Raw genomic sequence first — 15643 nt, forward strand, 5'->3', positions numbered from 1 at the left:
TCTTTATCTGCTACTTGGTTAACTGTGAATAATTGATATTTTCAGACTTAATCCCAGACTTCAAGACCTTCTTCTGATTCTGATGATACATTCTCTTCATCCAGTCAAATACCACGTTGAAAAGTATTTCTTATAAACAGATCTGTGGTGTATATGTTTGTTTTTGTTTTTTAACAGGGACAAGATTGTCAGTGTAATGTTCATGAAGAAGTATATCCACATTGCAAAGTGTATGAAACCAACTTTAACTGAAGAAGCATCTGAAGCCATTGCTGAAGAATATTCACGACTTCGTTCACAAGACACGATGGACACTGACATAGCCAGGGTATGCATAAATTTGCTGGATGAGATTCATGCAAATTGCAGTGCAAGGGTGTGATCTTAATGGATAAAAGAATCTAAATGTAGTTAGCTCTAGGAACAATAACCCATTTGTTTTCAGAAGAAGCTGGTGGTGCAACTCTTGATTTTCAATCAGTTGGTATTTTGAGTTGTGTTTTCTGAGGTCATGGTCATAACACACATCTCTGTTTCTGTGGTTGAAGCATCTTTCCGTGTTACAGCGTAGCTGGTTGTTGGGATTAAAAAATTTCAATTGCCTCCTGTTGCACATATCAGAGATATACTTACAGCAGTAAATGTCAGCATCTTTTTGGAAACATTTTAAAACACCAATACGAATCTTTTCTCAGCTGAAAACATTTATATTCTCAAAGAAAACATCACATTGTCCAGATGGGTTTGTGTTTTTGCTGTTCTGTGTTTTTAAGAATGTCACAATCTGCTGTTTTTATATGAACCTGTAATAATTTTGTAGTTAGCACATGCAGACATGTAGAAGTATTGTTAAGTTTCTATCAACTCTTGATGTTGAATTTTTTAATACAATGCAAACATTAGCTATGAAGGAAACTTTGCTGTGAATTGGTCATTGTGACTTGTGGACCTTTCCATTTGTTTTCCTCAGTAAGAAAGGCACTGCTGTGGAGATGGACATGTATAGCCTATGAATGGGTTTGCTAGCCTGAATTTTACCAGTCCAGTATAGTATACTACATAAATGTTCCCCATTGATTATAGCAAATAATGTTCATCATGTGTTGTGTTGTACCAAATGTACATGGGTCTCATTTCATTGCATCTTTTTTATATAGTGCTGTGAAACTGAGCTTACAAAGAGAAATTATTAAACAAAGTATCAACTAGTGTATATGTATATAAAAACTGATTGCCAATTACAGACGCAACCTGTGACAGCTCGAACCTTGGAGACACTTATTCGGCTGGCAACAGCACATGCAAAAGCCAGATTGTCCCGCACTGTTGATATTGAAGATGCCCAAACTGCTATTGAACTAGTGCAGTATGCTATTTTCAAAAGGGTAATTCTCATTTAATATAAAATTGTTTTTGACATTGTGATCAGACAGCTAGTCTCTGGAATGGAGTGTCCATAGAAAATACTCTCTTAATAGATGACAGGGTGCATGCATGTCTTATTATTTTTTTGTGCCAAGTGTATTAATGTAACAGAACTGCTTCTTTGTGGCAAAGTGAATAATGACAAGACTCATAAGCATTTTGTAATATATTTCAAGATAAAATATAGTATTTCTGTAATTTGTTCAGGTGTTAGAAAAAGAGAGAAAGCGGCGTCGTGGTGATGGAGAAACAAATGAAATGTCAGAAGATGAGAGTGAAACTGAAGGACACCAGAGAAAGAAATCTAGAAGAGATAAGGTACTTTAAAATTTTATTTGGTTAACAGGAAGCTAGTTTTCAGGCTATGCATGAAAGTCAAGATTAATTTTGCAATTGTAGAGCCTTGACATCCATAAAAAACACTTTTTATCACATGCAAGCTAGTTTAAGCAGTTGGAAGAAATGAAAGATCGTGCAGAATTCTTATCATAGCCCATTTCTTGTATGAGACTATAATTATTCTCATATTTAGATAAATATGGTAATAAGCAGTTTAAAATGAGAAATTGTTAAGTACAGTGTACTGTGCCATTGTGAAGTCCACCAAAGAGAAATGAGGAAAAGGATAATAATCATTTGAAGAGGCAAGTAAAATCGGAATGAGGTTTCATTATTGTTCTACAGTCAAAAAGGACACCAGGTGATGATAGTTACGATCCTTATGACTGGGATTCTGAAGAGGAAGCAGAAGAGGGGACTGAGAGGCGCAAGACACGAAGTTCTACAAAGTCTGTATCAAAACCCACATCTGCCACTGAAATGGAGACTGACAGATCTGGTCATGATGACGCAGTTGCAGGGCCATCTGCAGAACCAGCGACACCAGCTGTCATCGCTGATGACAGGTAAATCACATTTTTTAAATTGGCAGGGAAGTCGACTTGTGTGTATGAATTGTACTTCATGTGCCATAGTATTATGTGTAGAATATATAAAAATGAATTTTAAATGAGTTCTTGTGGCCTGTTTATAAAAACAAGCTGAAGTCCATGCATTTTTCCACTAGTCTTGTCACTGACCTCAGACATAGGTACAGCTATGTAAATATGAGGAGTGTCTATATAATAAAATCTGCACCACAGGAAAGCAAGTAAAACTAGAAAAACTTTTGTTAAGAGGATTAATAAAATGTTTATAACTTGAACAAGTACACTGTAATTGCCCAAGACAGTTTTCTGAAGTGCACTGACATTATGACTGTCCCACAGGTTCAAATCCTTCAAGGCCAGCTTAGTGAAGGTTTTTCGTGAAGAGCGGGCACAGTCTCTCACGCTGGAACGAGTCGTGGAATTTGCAAATTCAGAACAGAGTGGTGAGTCATTCAGCCAGATTGAAGTGTCAGCAGCAGTAATGCAGATGACAGATGCAAACCAAATTATGGTTGCTGATGGCATGGTCTTCCTTATATAAATTATACAGCACAAGCCACCAGATGAGGTCAGATATGTGGATTCATTTGTTTTCAATATATTTATTTTTTGCATATTCTAATATAGAAATATAAGAACCCCTTCCCCCATATTTGATTAAAAATTACAGAAAATATTCTGTATCTTATTAGGTATTGCTAACCACAGGAAAAATTGTGTATCAAAGGCTAAAAGCCCCCAGAACATTTCAGAATAATTCAGACATTAATAGGCTTTTAAAATAAACACATTAAAAAGTAGGAAAGTCAAGAGGTCCCACAGGAAATCAAGAATTAGAAGGTAAGTGGGAAAGGCCCACTGGGATGATTGCAATTTTAATAGGTGGGTGAATTGAGGAACATTGGGTCTTTTTATTTGGAAATGTGTCAGGACAGGTCAGAAATTTATACACCAGTCAGCCCATGTAATATGGATGGAATTTCATTCTCTCCATGTCACTTATCTGTCTGTGGTGTGCCATATCAATATGGAGATTGCCAGAGCCAAAGAACTCAGTGGGATCTATAGTATTTTGGTTTTGGCCCATAGATGTCAGGGAGTGTCAGATAATGGATGGTGACAGTCTGCATTTGATTGGTAGGCATCATTCTGTTATGTTAGTAGAGGAAAGAAGAATAATGTTCACAAATGTCACCGCCTGTTAATAGTTGTAAACATAGCATGTTGCACAAGATGTCTTTATCAAAAACAATAATGCTATGTATTTTTTGTACCTTTTAAATGACTGATATTTGGTGAAAATTAAAAGAGTTCAGTAATATAAAATAATAAAAAAATATAATGAATGTTAGACACAAGGGCTTGATAAATACATTATTGTTTTATATCATCAATTTTACATTAAAGGAAAGCTATTTTACAGTAACCTTGGATGACCACAAAAGGTTAATGTGTTTGAAAAATAAATGTTACCAGTGTTGGAACTGCAGAAACCAACTTCTTGGCAATGTGGCTATCTTTCACTTACATATAATGGATCCTGTTTGATTGTTAATCATGAAAAATCCACACCTGCCCCTTATCATCCTTCCCTCCTATTTGCTGCAGTGTCTGCCTGAAGGAGTTCATAATCACTAAAGCTAGTTATAGAACCAAAATGTTAATCTCTGCATCGACATAACCCCACCAGTGAACTCTGTCAGTGCCAACACAATCCAGTTCATCATCACTACTTCTGTGGAATTAATTTTAATATTAACATAGCAAGTAGTCTAATGTAGCTGCAACATTTTTGACTTCTCTTTGGGATGTCTGAATTTTTGTTTATCCCTCCTTGAAGTTTTCTTCACAACTTTCTGCACATTCCAGACAAATGCCAGTATAATAATCTCAACTACACCATGACTGCCTCCTCCCAGCTCCTCACACACTCCCTGTTTGTGATATCAATCTCATAACCTACACAGGTGAAACTGCTGTTAAATAGTGTTAGAATTGGTTGCCTAGTTTATTTTATTCTCACTACACCCAAGGTGACTGTTTCACTTGAGGGTTTCCAATAAAGATATATATTAAATTATACTTCCAGTCAGGACATATGTTGTATTTCTTGTTTTCTTCATGCATGCTTTGGGTTCTACCCATTCTCAGTCTTCTTTATTTTATTTTGTTAAGAATGTTGATAAGTACAAATTATGATACTGTTTATTTTGTAATTTTCTCCATTCCCAATACATAATTTCCTAAGCTCAAAAATTATCCTCACCATTAATATAAAAAAAACTAATCTCACAGCTATGTTCCTGGTAAATAGATGTACTAGTCAACTGTTCCTAAATGCTCGCCTTATTGCTAATTGAGTTGGATCAGGATGGAAAGTCAAAATGTAATACTGAAAGTCACAGTGTTTATACCACTAAAATATTTATACAGGTTTTTAAGTTTACATTACTAGCATACATAAATAATTATGATAAAAAAAGTTGTGCTTGTGTTGATAAATTACATACACCTTTTTTCACATAAACATGCATTTTAAAATACTTCAGTACATTGTAATTATTATTATTATTATTGTTACTGTTATTACTGTGTAATTCACAATATACTTTGGCAAATCTTTCTGTTAGAAAACAGGTATTAAATTCCTACACAACCGCTGTGTACTGGAACAATTTCAGGAAATATCACATTAGTTTTAAGGCCGTAGAAGTATGTTAAATGCTCGTGCTCCGCTAACAATAATTTTATTTAAATTCCATCTGGATTAAAAATATCAAAGAAACTAAAACTATTAAAGATTTTGTACAAGTACTTCACCTTACACAAAAGAAATGTCATTAAATAAATAAGCTCTCGATTTCCAAGATAGTACAGTTGACCCTTGCTGAACACGGGTTATATTCCTGGTATGCACTGCATTCAAAAAATTTAAGGGTCTACAAGAAAGTAATGTTTTGGAATTTAAAAGAAGTTATAAACAGAAGTAGCTTGCTTTATATAAGTAACATACAAATTGGTTACAAGCAACAATATATCTGGGAAAGGCAACTGACCACAACAGACGTGAAAAATGGTTGGAGTTGCTAGAGAACTTTAAGGAGTAGAAGTGGGCTTCAAAGAAGATATCGTGTGTTGGTCACTTTGAGGCTACTCAGTCTGATGTTAACATGAAGTGCATACAAGGGAATTTCTTCAATGCATTCAGGAAACACAGATCATGAAGAGTGATAAAATATACATGGAAACTGTCAAACACATTCAGCAAGGACTCACTGTATTGGCTAATGTAGGCACCACAGTTTAAGATAACCTGTTAACTATATCTGAAGCAAAATAACTGCACAGTATTGGGACTTCACACTCCAATATACACTTGAATCTAATGAGATTAAGAAATTTGATGCCTCAACATTCAGTTCATATCACACAATGCACATCACTTTTTCTTCAGTTTGTGTAAGTAATACAAAAAATCACATGACTGCAGATTTTGTTATGAATACAAATCTAAAAAGTAACGGTCAAGTCATTTACAATTTGACTAATCCTTTCAAGCCACAACTTTTCAAGAGTGTATAAAGCATAGATTTGTACTGCCTGATCAGTGTTCTATCTTAAGACATTTCTTTGGTGATAAATATTTTCAGTTTCAGGAAAGCAAAATGACAGACGTACAAGTTTTACTAAGCCTTATTAGCTCAACACACTGACTGTTACTCAGAAAATGCCAGGATGTTCAAATTTTGGTTGATCCAATGGTTGTCATAAGGCATTTTATCATAGTTCTTCTCACCCTTTCCTGATATGCTGGTATTATAATAAATAATTACTGCATGACTATGTCTTCCAAAAACCCTATTTACTCTCTCTACTTCATTCTGTGCTATATAACCACTGTTGTTTAAACAGTATGTGAACTTTCCTTGTTTCATTTCTAGTTGTCTGATTTGCAAATACACAGAATCAAAAAATGCAGAGCACATTGTTCTGTTTCTGTCATGTTCCATGCATTTTTTATTCTTGTGGCTTGTAATTTTGTTGTGGAGTTCCACAATAATTTTCGTGCCAAAAGACAAAGTGTGGGAGACACTGCAATGTAATAGCTGCTGCCTTATGTGGTGTACCCTTCTATTATTTACATTAACTAAAAGAGCGCAAGCATGATTCATTACAACCTGTGCAAAGCCAATATATCAAAATAAAATTCTACTCTAATTACACTTGTCCCATTCATCATGTAACATCTGATGGTACTTCCAGTTTTATTCTTTTACACTGTAATCCACATGTTGACTATCCTGACCTATGCTGAATTCTTTTAAGAAAAACTATACCTCTTCTATTTGGGTTTTCATGGTAATGTAAAGCCTCTATTGCTGAACAGTAACAACCAGTTATTTTGTGTGGTAATTTCAAATTACAGTACAGGTTTCTTTTCATGGGTATTTAATAATAAATACATTTAGAACAAGCATGAATAATTTCTCTAAATGAGATATCTTGTTTTAGCATTGAAAGAGGACTAATACCTTATTTAAGAGTTAGTGATATGCTAAAACTGTGATACACCAAACACTGAATGTTATCGCTACATCAATTTCCTTCAACTACAAAGAAAATGTTGCGTCAGTTTTTACTATTGTAGGTGAAAGATGAAATATAGACATTTTTTGATGCAGCTGTGAAATTTGTCTCGTTGTAATGTTGACATTGTTTCATTAGATAACAAAGATAGAGCCTGAAAAATTCATTTCACTGTAAAGATATACTTCCGTCCTTAAGATAGTAACTAATTCAATATACTATAAACTAGTATATAATTTTGTCAAATTCCATGTGCATTATCATTTCAAAATTTCTGTAAAGACCTTGGAACTACATAAAAATAATATTTAAAGCACAAAATCTATACAATATTAATATTTAAGTGAGATCCAACATATTTAACAAAACATGGGAGTATCCCTCCCCTCCTATTCCTTGAAGTTTTTTGTACATGGCTGTACAAACTATGAGATCTTTTGTTAATTTTCCCTGTGCACAAAATGAGTTTATTCATTTGATCAATTGAAGTTTAAGTGCTGTTCCTAGATAATGAAAGCCAGTAATTACTCTTCGTTCTACATTTTTTCATCCATTTTAGTAAGTGGTGAATTTTCTCACATGAAAGTGACTTGAAAAATATGTGCAGAAATTACATGACTATCTGTACCTCTTTATACTGTGGTTTCCAGACTGCAATTTAAGAATTCTATGAGGGTAGGTAGAATATTTCAGAGTGTAAAAATATGTAATGGTGAACTTAATGTGAAAGAGAAATATTTGAAATTCATATTTAATTCAGGACAGACCAATTAAGAAACTTACACACAGATGACAGGATGTTACTAAAGGCATAAATGGCATGATATTAAAATAATAATGACTGATTATGTGGATTTAACTGGCTTAAAATAAATCCTAATGGGCTTATGTGAATATGGTAATGGGTGATCAAGTTCCATAAGAGCATGTGATTTCCTGGTCAGTTAAATAATGTCTTTCAAGAAAAACCATGCACCAATGAGATAATTTCTTACAGTTGTACCATATACATAGTTGACATGTTTAATTATGTTGCTGCCTTTTCTTTTCAGATGGGCAATGGTTTTCAAAACACTATATAAGCTGCATGGGGATAGTCTGGAGTAAATGGATGAGAAGTGGAAGGAGTGAAGTAGACATAAGAGAGAAATTACCAGTACACACTTTTCCTTTCGCATGTTCTGATTCTTCAAGGAGTATGCAGATGTCTGGGAACCACTGCACATTTGGTGCCTAAATTTGTATTAGTGATATATTTTAATTGGCGGTTCAGATAAAGTAGATTACCTGGTGCAATACAAGATTTGAACACCTTACTTTCTGATGAAATAATTTAACCACAAAGAGAAGCAGAGAGCAGAATTAAACAGACTGTGATATCATTACTACCCATTTGACTCTAAATTTAAAACTTAAGTCCACTGTTGTAAAAAACTGCTTAATTCATCAATCACTATTCACCTATGAATTCAAATTTAGATACACTTGAACCTTGAATTCAGATATAAATGTAGGTATCTGTTCTTTATTCAGTCCATTCCCTATTAAAATATAAATACATTTACTCTGAACATGAAACATTTTCATATTTTCCATACTCTGCTCAACTGTGAATATAACTCTAGTAGCTGAACCTGACTTAATTTAGATTTACATTTGTTGATTTTGAAGATGGTCAGTAAAACTATACACACAACTTCACAGGTTATTTAGAACTAAATTATTACATATGACAAAAATGATGGGAAGGAAGTGGTTCTTTTTACTTTTGTATGAACTGTTTAGTTCATAGGTGTTTTGGTGAATTATTAGAAAACCAAATTCTGGTCCTCTTGATGCAATGCCACTGTTTACAGCAGTTTGGTCTCTGGCTGCTTACGCTTACACTATTAAGGATGACAAACATGTTCTTGGTCATACCCCCTTTCATAATGATGAAATTTGGGATGTATCACCCTGACTTAATCACTACAATCATCATATCCTCCTCAAGAATATACCATTCCAATTGCAGTTACAGGAATGACCAAACATCACATTACAGAAGTGTGAAGTGTGAAGTGTGAACTGAGAATCTTGTTAATTTTATTTTCCATTTACATGGATAAGGTTGATACTAATGATGGCAGAGATGTGGAAGTGGACATGACCAATTTCAAGATAAGATCCTGGTATTCACCTGGAGAGTCTGAGGAAAATGCTAAAACATCAAAATAACATCCTTTTCTTCTCTATGAACCTGGTATCTTGTGAATATGCATGTGGTGTTTTCATTGTTCTAACTAGTTTGGTGCATCAGAACTTTATTCCTCATCAAATTATATATTTTGGAGTGCTTTTGGTACTCACTTTGCTTCCAGTCTTTGATAGTGGTACATTGTACAGACTGCTACAAGGTTAAGCACAGGAGAATACAATGATCTTCGCTACTACTGTAACTCTGAAGAATGTGCTTTTATCTCACAGGGGTCCAGAGGCCTGATTTGAAAACATTTTATACCAGGTAAGTATACCACTATTCAAGGCATTCATAGGAAAGCTCTCTTGTTCATTTGTTTAGATAACTAACAGAAACATTGTGCAACAAAGCTACAGTAGTTTGCACCAAAATCTGTTAAATAATGCAAGATGTTCTTTGGGTACAAAATAAATGGAAGGTTTTCATCGGCACTCCTTAGCAGTCAGTTTTTCAATCAGTTCTTGAAGAGGAGCTAATTCCCTTCGGTCAATAAGATTGAATTCCTGTAACAACAAAAAATTCTTTCACAGTAAGTTAAGCTTGAAATATTCTCCTTGTGTACCACTAAATCTGTGGGAGTTAAAAAAGTGATTTATATAAAGTATGCTTCTGTGTGTCAGCACCTCCCATGAAGGCTTCTAGGGAATGTGCACATAAAAAATTACACATTTGGAAAGACGCTGGGTGAGCACAGGACTTTAAAATAGAAAAATCCCTACTCAGAAATCAAATCACACATCATCCAGCCCATTAACTGAGCTATTCTAGCTAATTTAATTTCCTACATATTATTAACCACCATCTTCATCCATTAGATGCAGATGGCCATGCATGTCACTAGTATACTACTATACAATTAACCCTGGAACTTAAGTCCAGCTGGCAGGCCTATAACATGGAGATTTAAAGCCCCCGAACAACTGTACCAGCATGAATTCTGGTCATGGTCAAAGCCAAAGGACTATACCAAAGTTGTACTCTGTCCATTTTCAGATAACTTACTCATTTGGCTGTGTAAATGTAATTCCAATGCCATGTGGTGGGCCTTTCAAAGTATACTGTGGGTTAAGCTAAAATAAGAAATGGAAATGGATTTCAGTAACTCTCACATTTCCTCTTGACTTAATTTTTAACAATTAAAGCTGCATGTCAGCTATCTCCACATTATCCATTTTTTCAGCATCCCATTCTCAGTGGAATAACTTTGCATTACAGTGACTACGTACTGAAGCCTCTTCACCATACACAGAAGGTGAACTGCCAAACTTCTAAAAGACTTCACATTTCATTTATAAGGAACTGTCACCTTGAATCCTCACTTGCAGTGGATCTACATCCAGAAGCCTTTCCAGAAAGGAAGGATCTACCGGTAGCTATGCTACTATTGGCAGCTTGCAGTTTCACAATAAAAAGATTCCAGAACCAAAACAAATTTATAGCGCCAATTTTAATCTTGAGTCTTGTCTTTGTGTTGCCAGTTGAGTCTTTTGGTCAGCCACTTGCCTATTTCTAAAATGCCCTGAATTAATTCTCTATAGCTTTAGATTCCAAATGTATCCTTTCAATAAAAAAATACAATCTTTTTCAATAAGACCTTTTTCTAAGCAAGTTGTTAACCATTTATTAATTATACGATCACAGTGCTGGTTTCATGTATATACAATGAAATCCCAGTTATCTTAAGACAGTGTTTCTGAGACTTTGTCTATAGCCTTAAAAAATACTGATACATCCCCAACTACAGATAAAAAGGCAAAGAGAAGGACAAGTGGGAATTTCTGTAGTGTACTTCTGATAAAAATTTTCTGAATACTGAGAGTAACACTTAGAAGGCTGGATTTTCATGATACATGAACTCATATTCCTTCTATTTTTTGGGATGTGTATTACAAAAATCTAACTTCATACATACATGTATGATGCAGTATGCACACATTTTAACCAAGTAATTCTTGAAGAAACTTGCACTAGAAATTAATTAAGGAAGTTCAACAAATAATTGGTTCAATGTAGAGTCAAAAGTGATGCCTGTAAAAATTCACTACAACCTTGGAAATAATACACTACTCATGTCAGTGAGTACCAACATAATTAAAAAACAAAACACCAGTCACTTAGTTGTTAGATATAAGAAAGTCTTCTCATTCTCCAACATCATATATGTTATAAATGTATCAAAATGAATTCTAAATTCCTGCTCTTTATGCTTGTGTATCATAACTTCTAAATTAAGCAACCTGTGTACATGAAGATGTGTAATTATAGCAGAGAATTACATTTGATATTATCATTCATAATGAAATCAACCGTTAAATGTACCCATGGAAGTCCACTGTTTTCTTCAGCATATTTTGTGAATCACTGTCTTGGTGAATTAGTCTAGCTCTCATTTCATACCTGAACAAAGAAGATGAAATGTTTAAAGGAAGTGTTGAGATGTGCCTCTTCACCTAACTGTACCACCTCGGAGAAATGTTGGTGGTAGATGTGAGCGTAAACTCGAAATAGTCGCTTGAGGATAGTTTTTGCTATTGACAGGAAATTTTTGGGGAAAGGAACACCTGGAACAAAATACAAAAGACAGTTTACATATATACTACAAGTTGAAGATTTCTGTATTCTGGGTTGTTGCGCTGTGTAGTCTGGTCGATGTCCAACATTTCAGAGGTCACACTGCCTCTGAAACATTGGTAAACATCGACCAGACTACATGGTGCAACAACCCAGAAGACAAAAATCTTCATACTCACCGCTGTGAAAACCTCAGATCTTGCATACTACAAGTTGCTTTGCCTCCAACTGAACATCACACTACATGATTTTTTGTTACCTATTTTGGAAGGGAAGAGTGTCTCATCATCAAGTTGATCTTGCACCCAAGTCATGAGGTAGTCAATGTACTTAGGCGCAGAACATTTAATGGGCTTCTTGACTGTGAGGCCATCGGCCCAGTGGTATTCATATTTTGGCCCTGCAGACATGATTGGACAGCTTTCTTCTGTGCAGAATTCAGTGATGGTGCCATACAGCATGTTTATTTGGTTAAAAAAATCCACAGCTGGAACAAAGCAATATTCCAACTGAGAACAAGAATTTTAAAAAGTTGAAGTTTGTCACAGATGTGACTTTGAACCAAATGTTTCATTTTGCGCGTTAAATCCGAGAATTATTCTTGCTACATTACAAATCAAGTTAGCCTCAAGTCATGTCAAGAAATAACAAACAAAAATAAATTTTCATGAATTTAAAGGCAATAATTCGAGTTATGGTGATGAGACAAAACACTCAAACAGTGGATCAAGTCAAAATAGAGGGCAGATAGTTTATGATTAAAAATAGGAAATGTCAAGAATACAGTACAGAACAAGCAACAAGGTACAAAGATGGTGATTGGCTGTGCAAGGAATAGTGAGTAGGGAAGACATATCTACAGCTTGGTGTACCACAACTTTAAAAAGAAAAGAAATTGTTAAAAACATTAAATCATAATGTTCATAAGATATTTAGCCAATACTGATATATTTTCTGTCAGTAACATTGAGACTTCCTGTACCCTAAGTTTTGTTCTATCTATTCCAAATGGCCAGCAGTTGGAGGCTTAGAATATACTGCATGCTGCTACTACTATTACTATTTCAATTAATTAGAGCTTGTGGGTTACTCTTATTTATACATCTCTCTTAACTTGGTCTATCATGTGCATGGTCTGCCCCTGAATCTTCTTCCAAATATACATTATATATTGTAATATCACATTTTCTTTCTATATATTTATTCCATAATAAACTATTAACTAAATGATAAAATTCTGAAGTCTTTTGAGTTTACTTAGTTATACTACTGACAGACTACTCATTTAAAATTATATGTAAATGGGAGAACAAAGTCAAGAATTTATAGTTGGAATTAGAGAGGAGGGAACAGAATGATACTTATAAGAAAGTGTGTGTGTATATATTTATGTATACATATATTAAGAGAATGGGATCATTAGTTACTATTATTTACAGCTGTGGACTGCAAAAAAGTCAGTTTTAAGTGGGTACAGAGATTTCAAATAAATAGAATATTATTCATTTATATGTAGTCATAAATTATAGTACACAGGAAGCATGACTTTACCCAGGTTGGCCATCACTGCCCTAAACTTGATAATCAGTTTTTTCAGTACTTTCCTTAAATGGACCCCAGACAATTAGGAAAGAAGCAATATGTCTAACGACAGGATGCAAAGGGAACAGAAGGCCAGGTTCAGTGCAATCCAATGAACTGCCATATTTACTGTTCACAGCAACCCATTCATTTAAGTCTTCTCCTTCAGGTAACATAACAGCAAGTCTGAGGTTTCCAGAACCCAGTGTAGCTGCCGCATGTTTCATTAAGTCATACTGATGTGTTCCTTCAGGAATGTTCTTTTTTGGTTTGAATGTTTTTGAAGAGCGGCTTCCACTATAAAAAAGCCAATGTTACAACAAATTTAAAACACAAGCGAAAAATCTGATTGGAACTAAAAGCAAATGCTTTTAACATAGTCAATCTTATCACAGCAAACATGATTTTATGAAGAAATTAGATGATTTTTTTAAGTCTGTCATGAGCTGCACAATTACTTGGGGTAATGGAATGACTGGCTTTCAGTGTGACAGAGAAATACTGCAAAAAGAAAAGTTGAAACCACCCATAACTGAGTTATGGCAAGCATTAAACACAGATCCTCAAGTAACAGCTACTCCATGGTTTAAACAATGGAACTGACAACTGTCAGTACACCTTCACATCTATAACAGACTATGTAGTAATGACATTAACACATGTAACTTCACACTTCAAATATTACTGTTCTAGTAAACAACCACTCTTATTTACATCTGGCATTCTAAAAATAATTTTAAAAAACTTTCAAAACAATGTATTTTTACTATAGGGTTTACTGAAGTTCAATATACATTATAGTAATGACAGCAAATGCATTAAGGTGCCAAATAAACGACACTTTGAAAATATAATCTACTCTCTGGGAGCTCCAGAAATGATGTTGGCTGTCATTATTTACGACCTGTAAAAATCGATCGCATTGCGAGTTAATGACTGAAAGATTTAACATTTCATCGCTACCGTTCATTAAATATGAATCCGTCATGAATTTACATATTTCTTTGCAGATGACAGTCGGTCTTAGCGGAAGGCATTACTTCCTGCACTCGCGTTCCTTTATATTTTGGATACATTTTCCCATCAAAACGTACAAACACACCAAGTGAAATTGAAAACTTACAATAGGAAGCTCATTATGCGATTCCAAATCCTTGCCTTGTCTAAAATTCAAGGCAATTAGTTACACAATATTACACTCTACTGCTTAATATTTTTGCTTGCTCTAATGTCAATCCTTTTAAATTATATGGTATATATTTATTATGTCCATTTGTCACTCAGCAAGAAAAACCACAGCTGAATTCCCAGCAAATATGGCCGACAACACGTAATTTCCGTCTCTGTACAGCAGTTACTTGGGTGTGTGTGTGTGTGTGTGTGTTTTTGCGGGTTATTTAATTGATGAACAATTCTAATTATGAAACTACGCGATTTATTCCAGGGATTTGTTATTGGGAAAGGCTTTGCAACTATATTGTAATTGCATTTACATTTTCTGTATGTAATGTTCTCTGTCTGTCCTGCACTCTGCTTCTTAGGTTCTATGGTGCGATTCTATACCTATTCATCTCGTCAATGTTCTATCTGTCCATCTATCTATCTAAATGTCTCTTCGTCTGAATTTATCCATCCACCACCCGACGAATAAATTACTATCACCTCCTTTACTAGCAGGGATTACTTAACATATCGTATTTATAACTTAACCAGATGTCAAAGACGTTAAATTTTTATTGAAGTTCCACTGAAATTTCATCAAGTCCAAGTATGGATAAGATCGCCCATCCAGTGAGCGCTATATAGAATAGAATATAATTTATTTATACTCCATAGATTCTTCGTAGACATAAGCCAAGGATGTAGAACATATCAGCAAAAATACAATTCTTTTTTCTAATAAAAATATAAATTGCATAGTTATGATAGTAATTTACATTCAACTACAGTATTGCCGCAAAAATAATTACACACGAAAGCATAACCACCCTTGCTTACTTGTATTTATAATAGCTGAGAATTTCTGGTTCACATAAATTTCTCTATGGTGTAGGAGTGAGATAGGAGCTACTGTTTTAGCCCTGGCTTAAATTTCTTTATATCGTGATTCAGACTTTTATAATGCGAAGAATAATATTGAATAGCTTAATTTTAGTATAGTAAACTATTTTTTGAATGTTTGGCACATGAAGGTTATAGGTCTTCTACTTATGTTGTAGGTATTTGAGTTTGAAATGTTTCTATGTTGTAACTACAAATGATGATAATGAGAGCAAGAATTCACTGGCTAGTGGAAGAATATTAAATTTCT

General features: G+C 34.4%; 2 protein-coding genes across 7 annotated transcripts in view; one reads left to right on the forward strand and one right to left on the reverse strand.

Moving 5' to 3' along the window:
* Mcm3 (minichromosome maintenance 3) overlaps positions 1-9686 on the forward strand; it is a 134953-nt gene extending 125267 nt beyond the window's left edge. For 4 of the 5 annotated variants that reach the window (XM_087350386.1, XM_022072634.2, XM_087350384.1 and 1 more), the window contains 6 exons: positions 178-328; positions 1245-1385; positions 1633-1743; positions 2110-2330; positions 2694-2797; positions 7994-9686. In XM_087350386.1, the coding sequence (XP_087206512.1) occupies positions 178-328; positions 1245-1385; positions 1633-1743; positions 2110-2330; positions 2694-2797; positions 7994-8178 (913 nt within the window). In that variant the 3' untranslated portion in view covers positions 8179-9686. Of the gene's footprint in view, positions 1-177; positions 329-1244; positions 1386-1632; positions 1744-2109; positions 2331-2693; positions 3863-7993 lie in introns of those variants that run through there. The other variant, XM_022072635.2, reaches the window with a different exon arrangement.
* mats (MOB kinase activator-like 1) lies at positions 4748-14667 on the reverse strand. 2 transcript variants are annotated; one of them, XM_022072636.2, is made up of 6 exons: positions 14456-14667; positions 13463-13629; positions 12011-12238; positions 11578-11741; positions 10183-10250; positions 4748-9683 (listed from the first exon to the last, which is right to left on the reverse strand). In XM_022072636.2, the coding sequence occupies exons 1-6, from the start codon at positions 14467-14469 to the stop codon at positions 9653-9655; spliced, it is 672 nt and encodes a 223-aa protein (XP_021928328.1). In that variant the 5' UTR covers positions 14470-14667; the 3' UTR covers positions 4748-9652. The 2 variants fall into 2 exon arrangements, with proteins under 2 accessions (XP_021928328.1, XP_021928329.1); XM_022072637.2 differs by lacking the exon at positions 10183-10250 and having other exon boundaries at positions 14456-14666.
* Positions 14668-15643: the final 976 nt, after the last annotated feature.

Source organism: Zootermopsis nevadensis, unplaced genomic scaffold (genome assembly GCF_977971745.1).
Source record: "Zootermopsis nevadensis isolate Lab colony 2312 unplaced genomic scaffold, Znev_1.0 Znev_ptg000017l, whole genome shotgun sequence".
NCBI lineage: Eukaryota > Metazoa > Arthropoda > Insecta > Blattodea > Termopsidae > Zootermopsis > Zootermopsis nevadensis.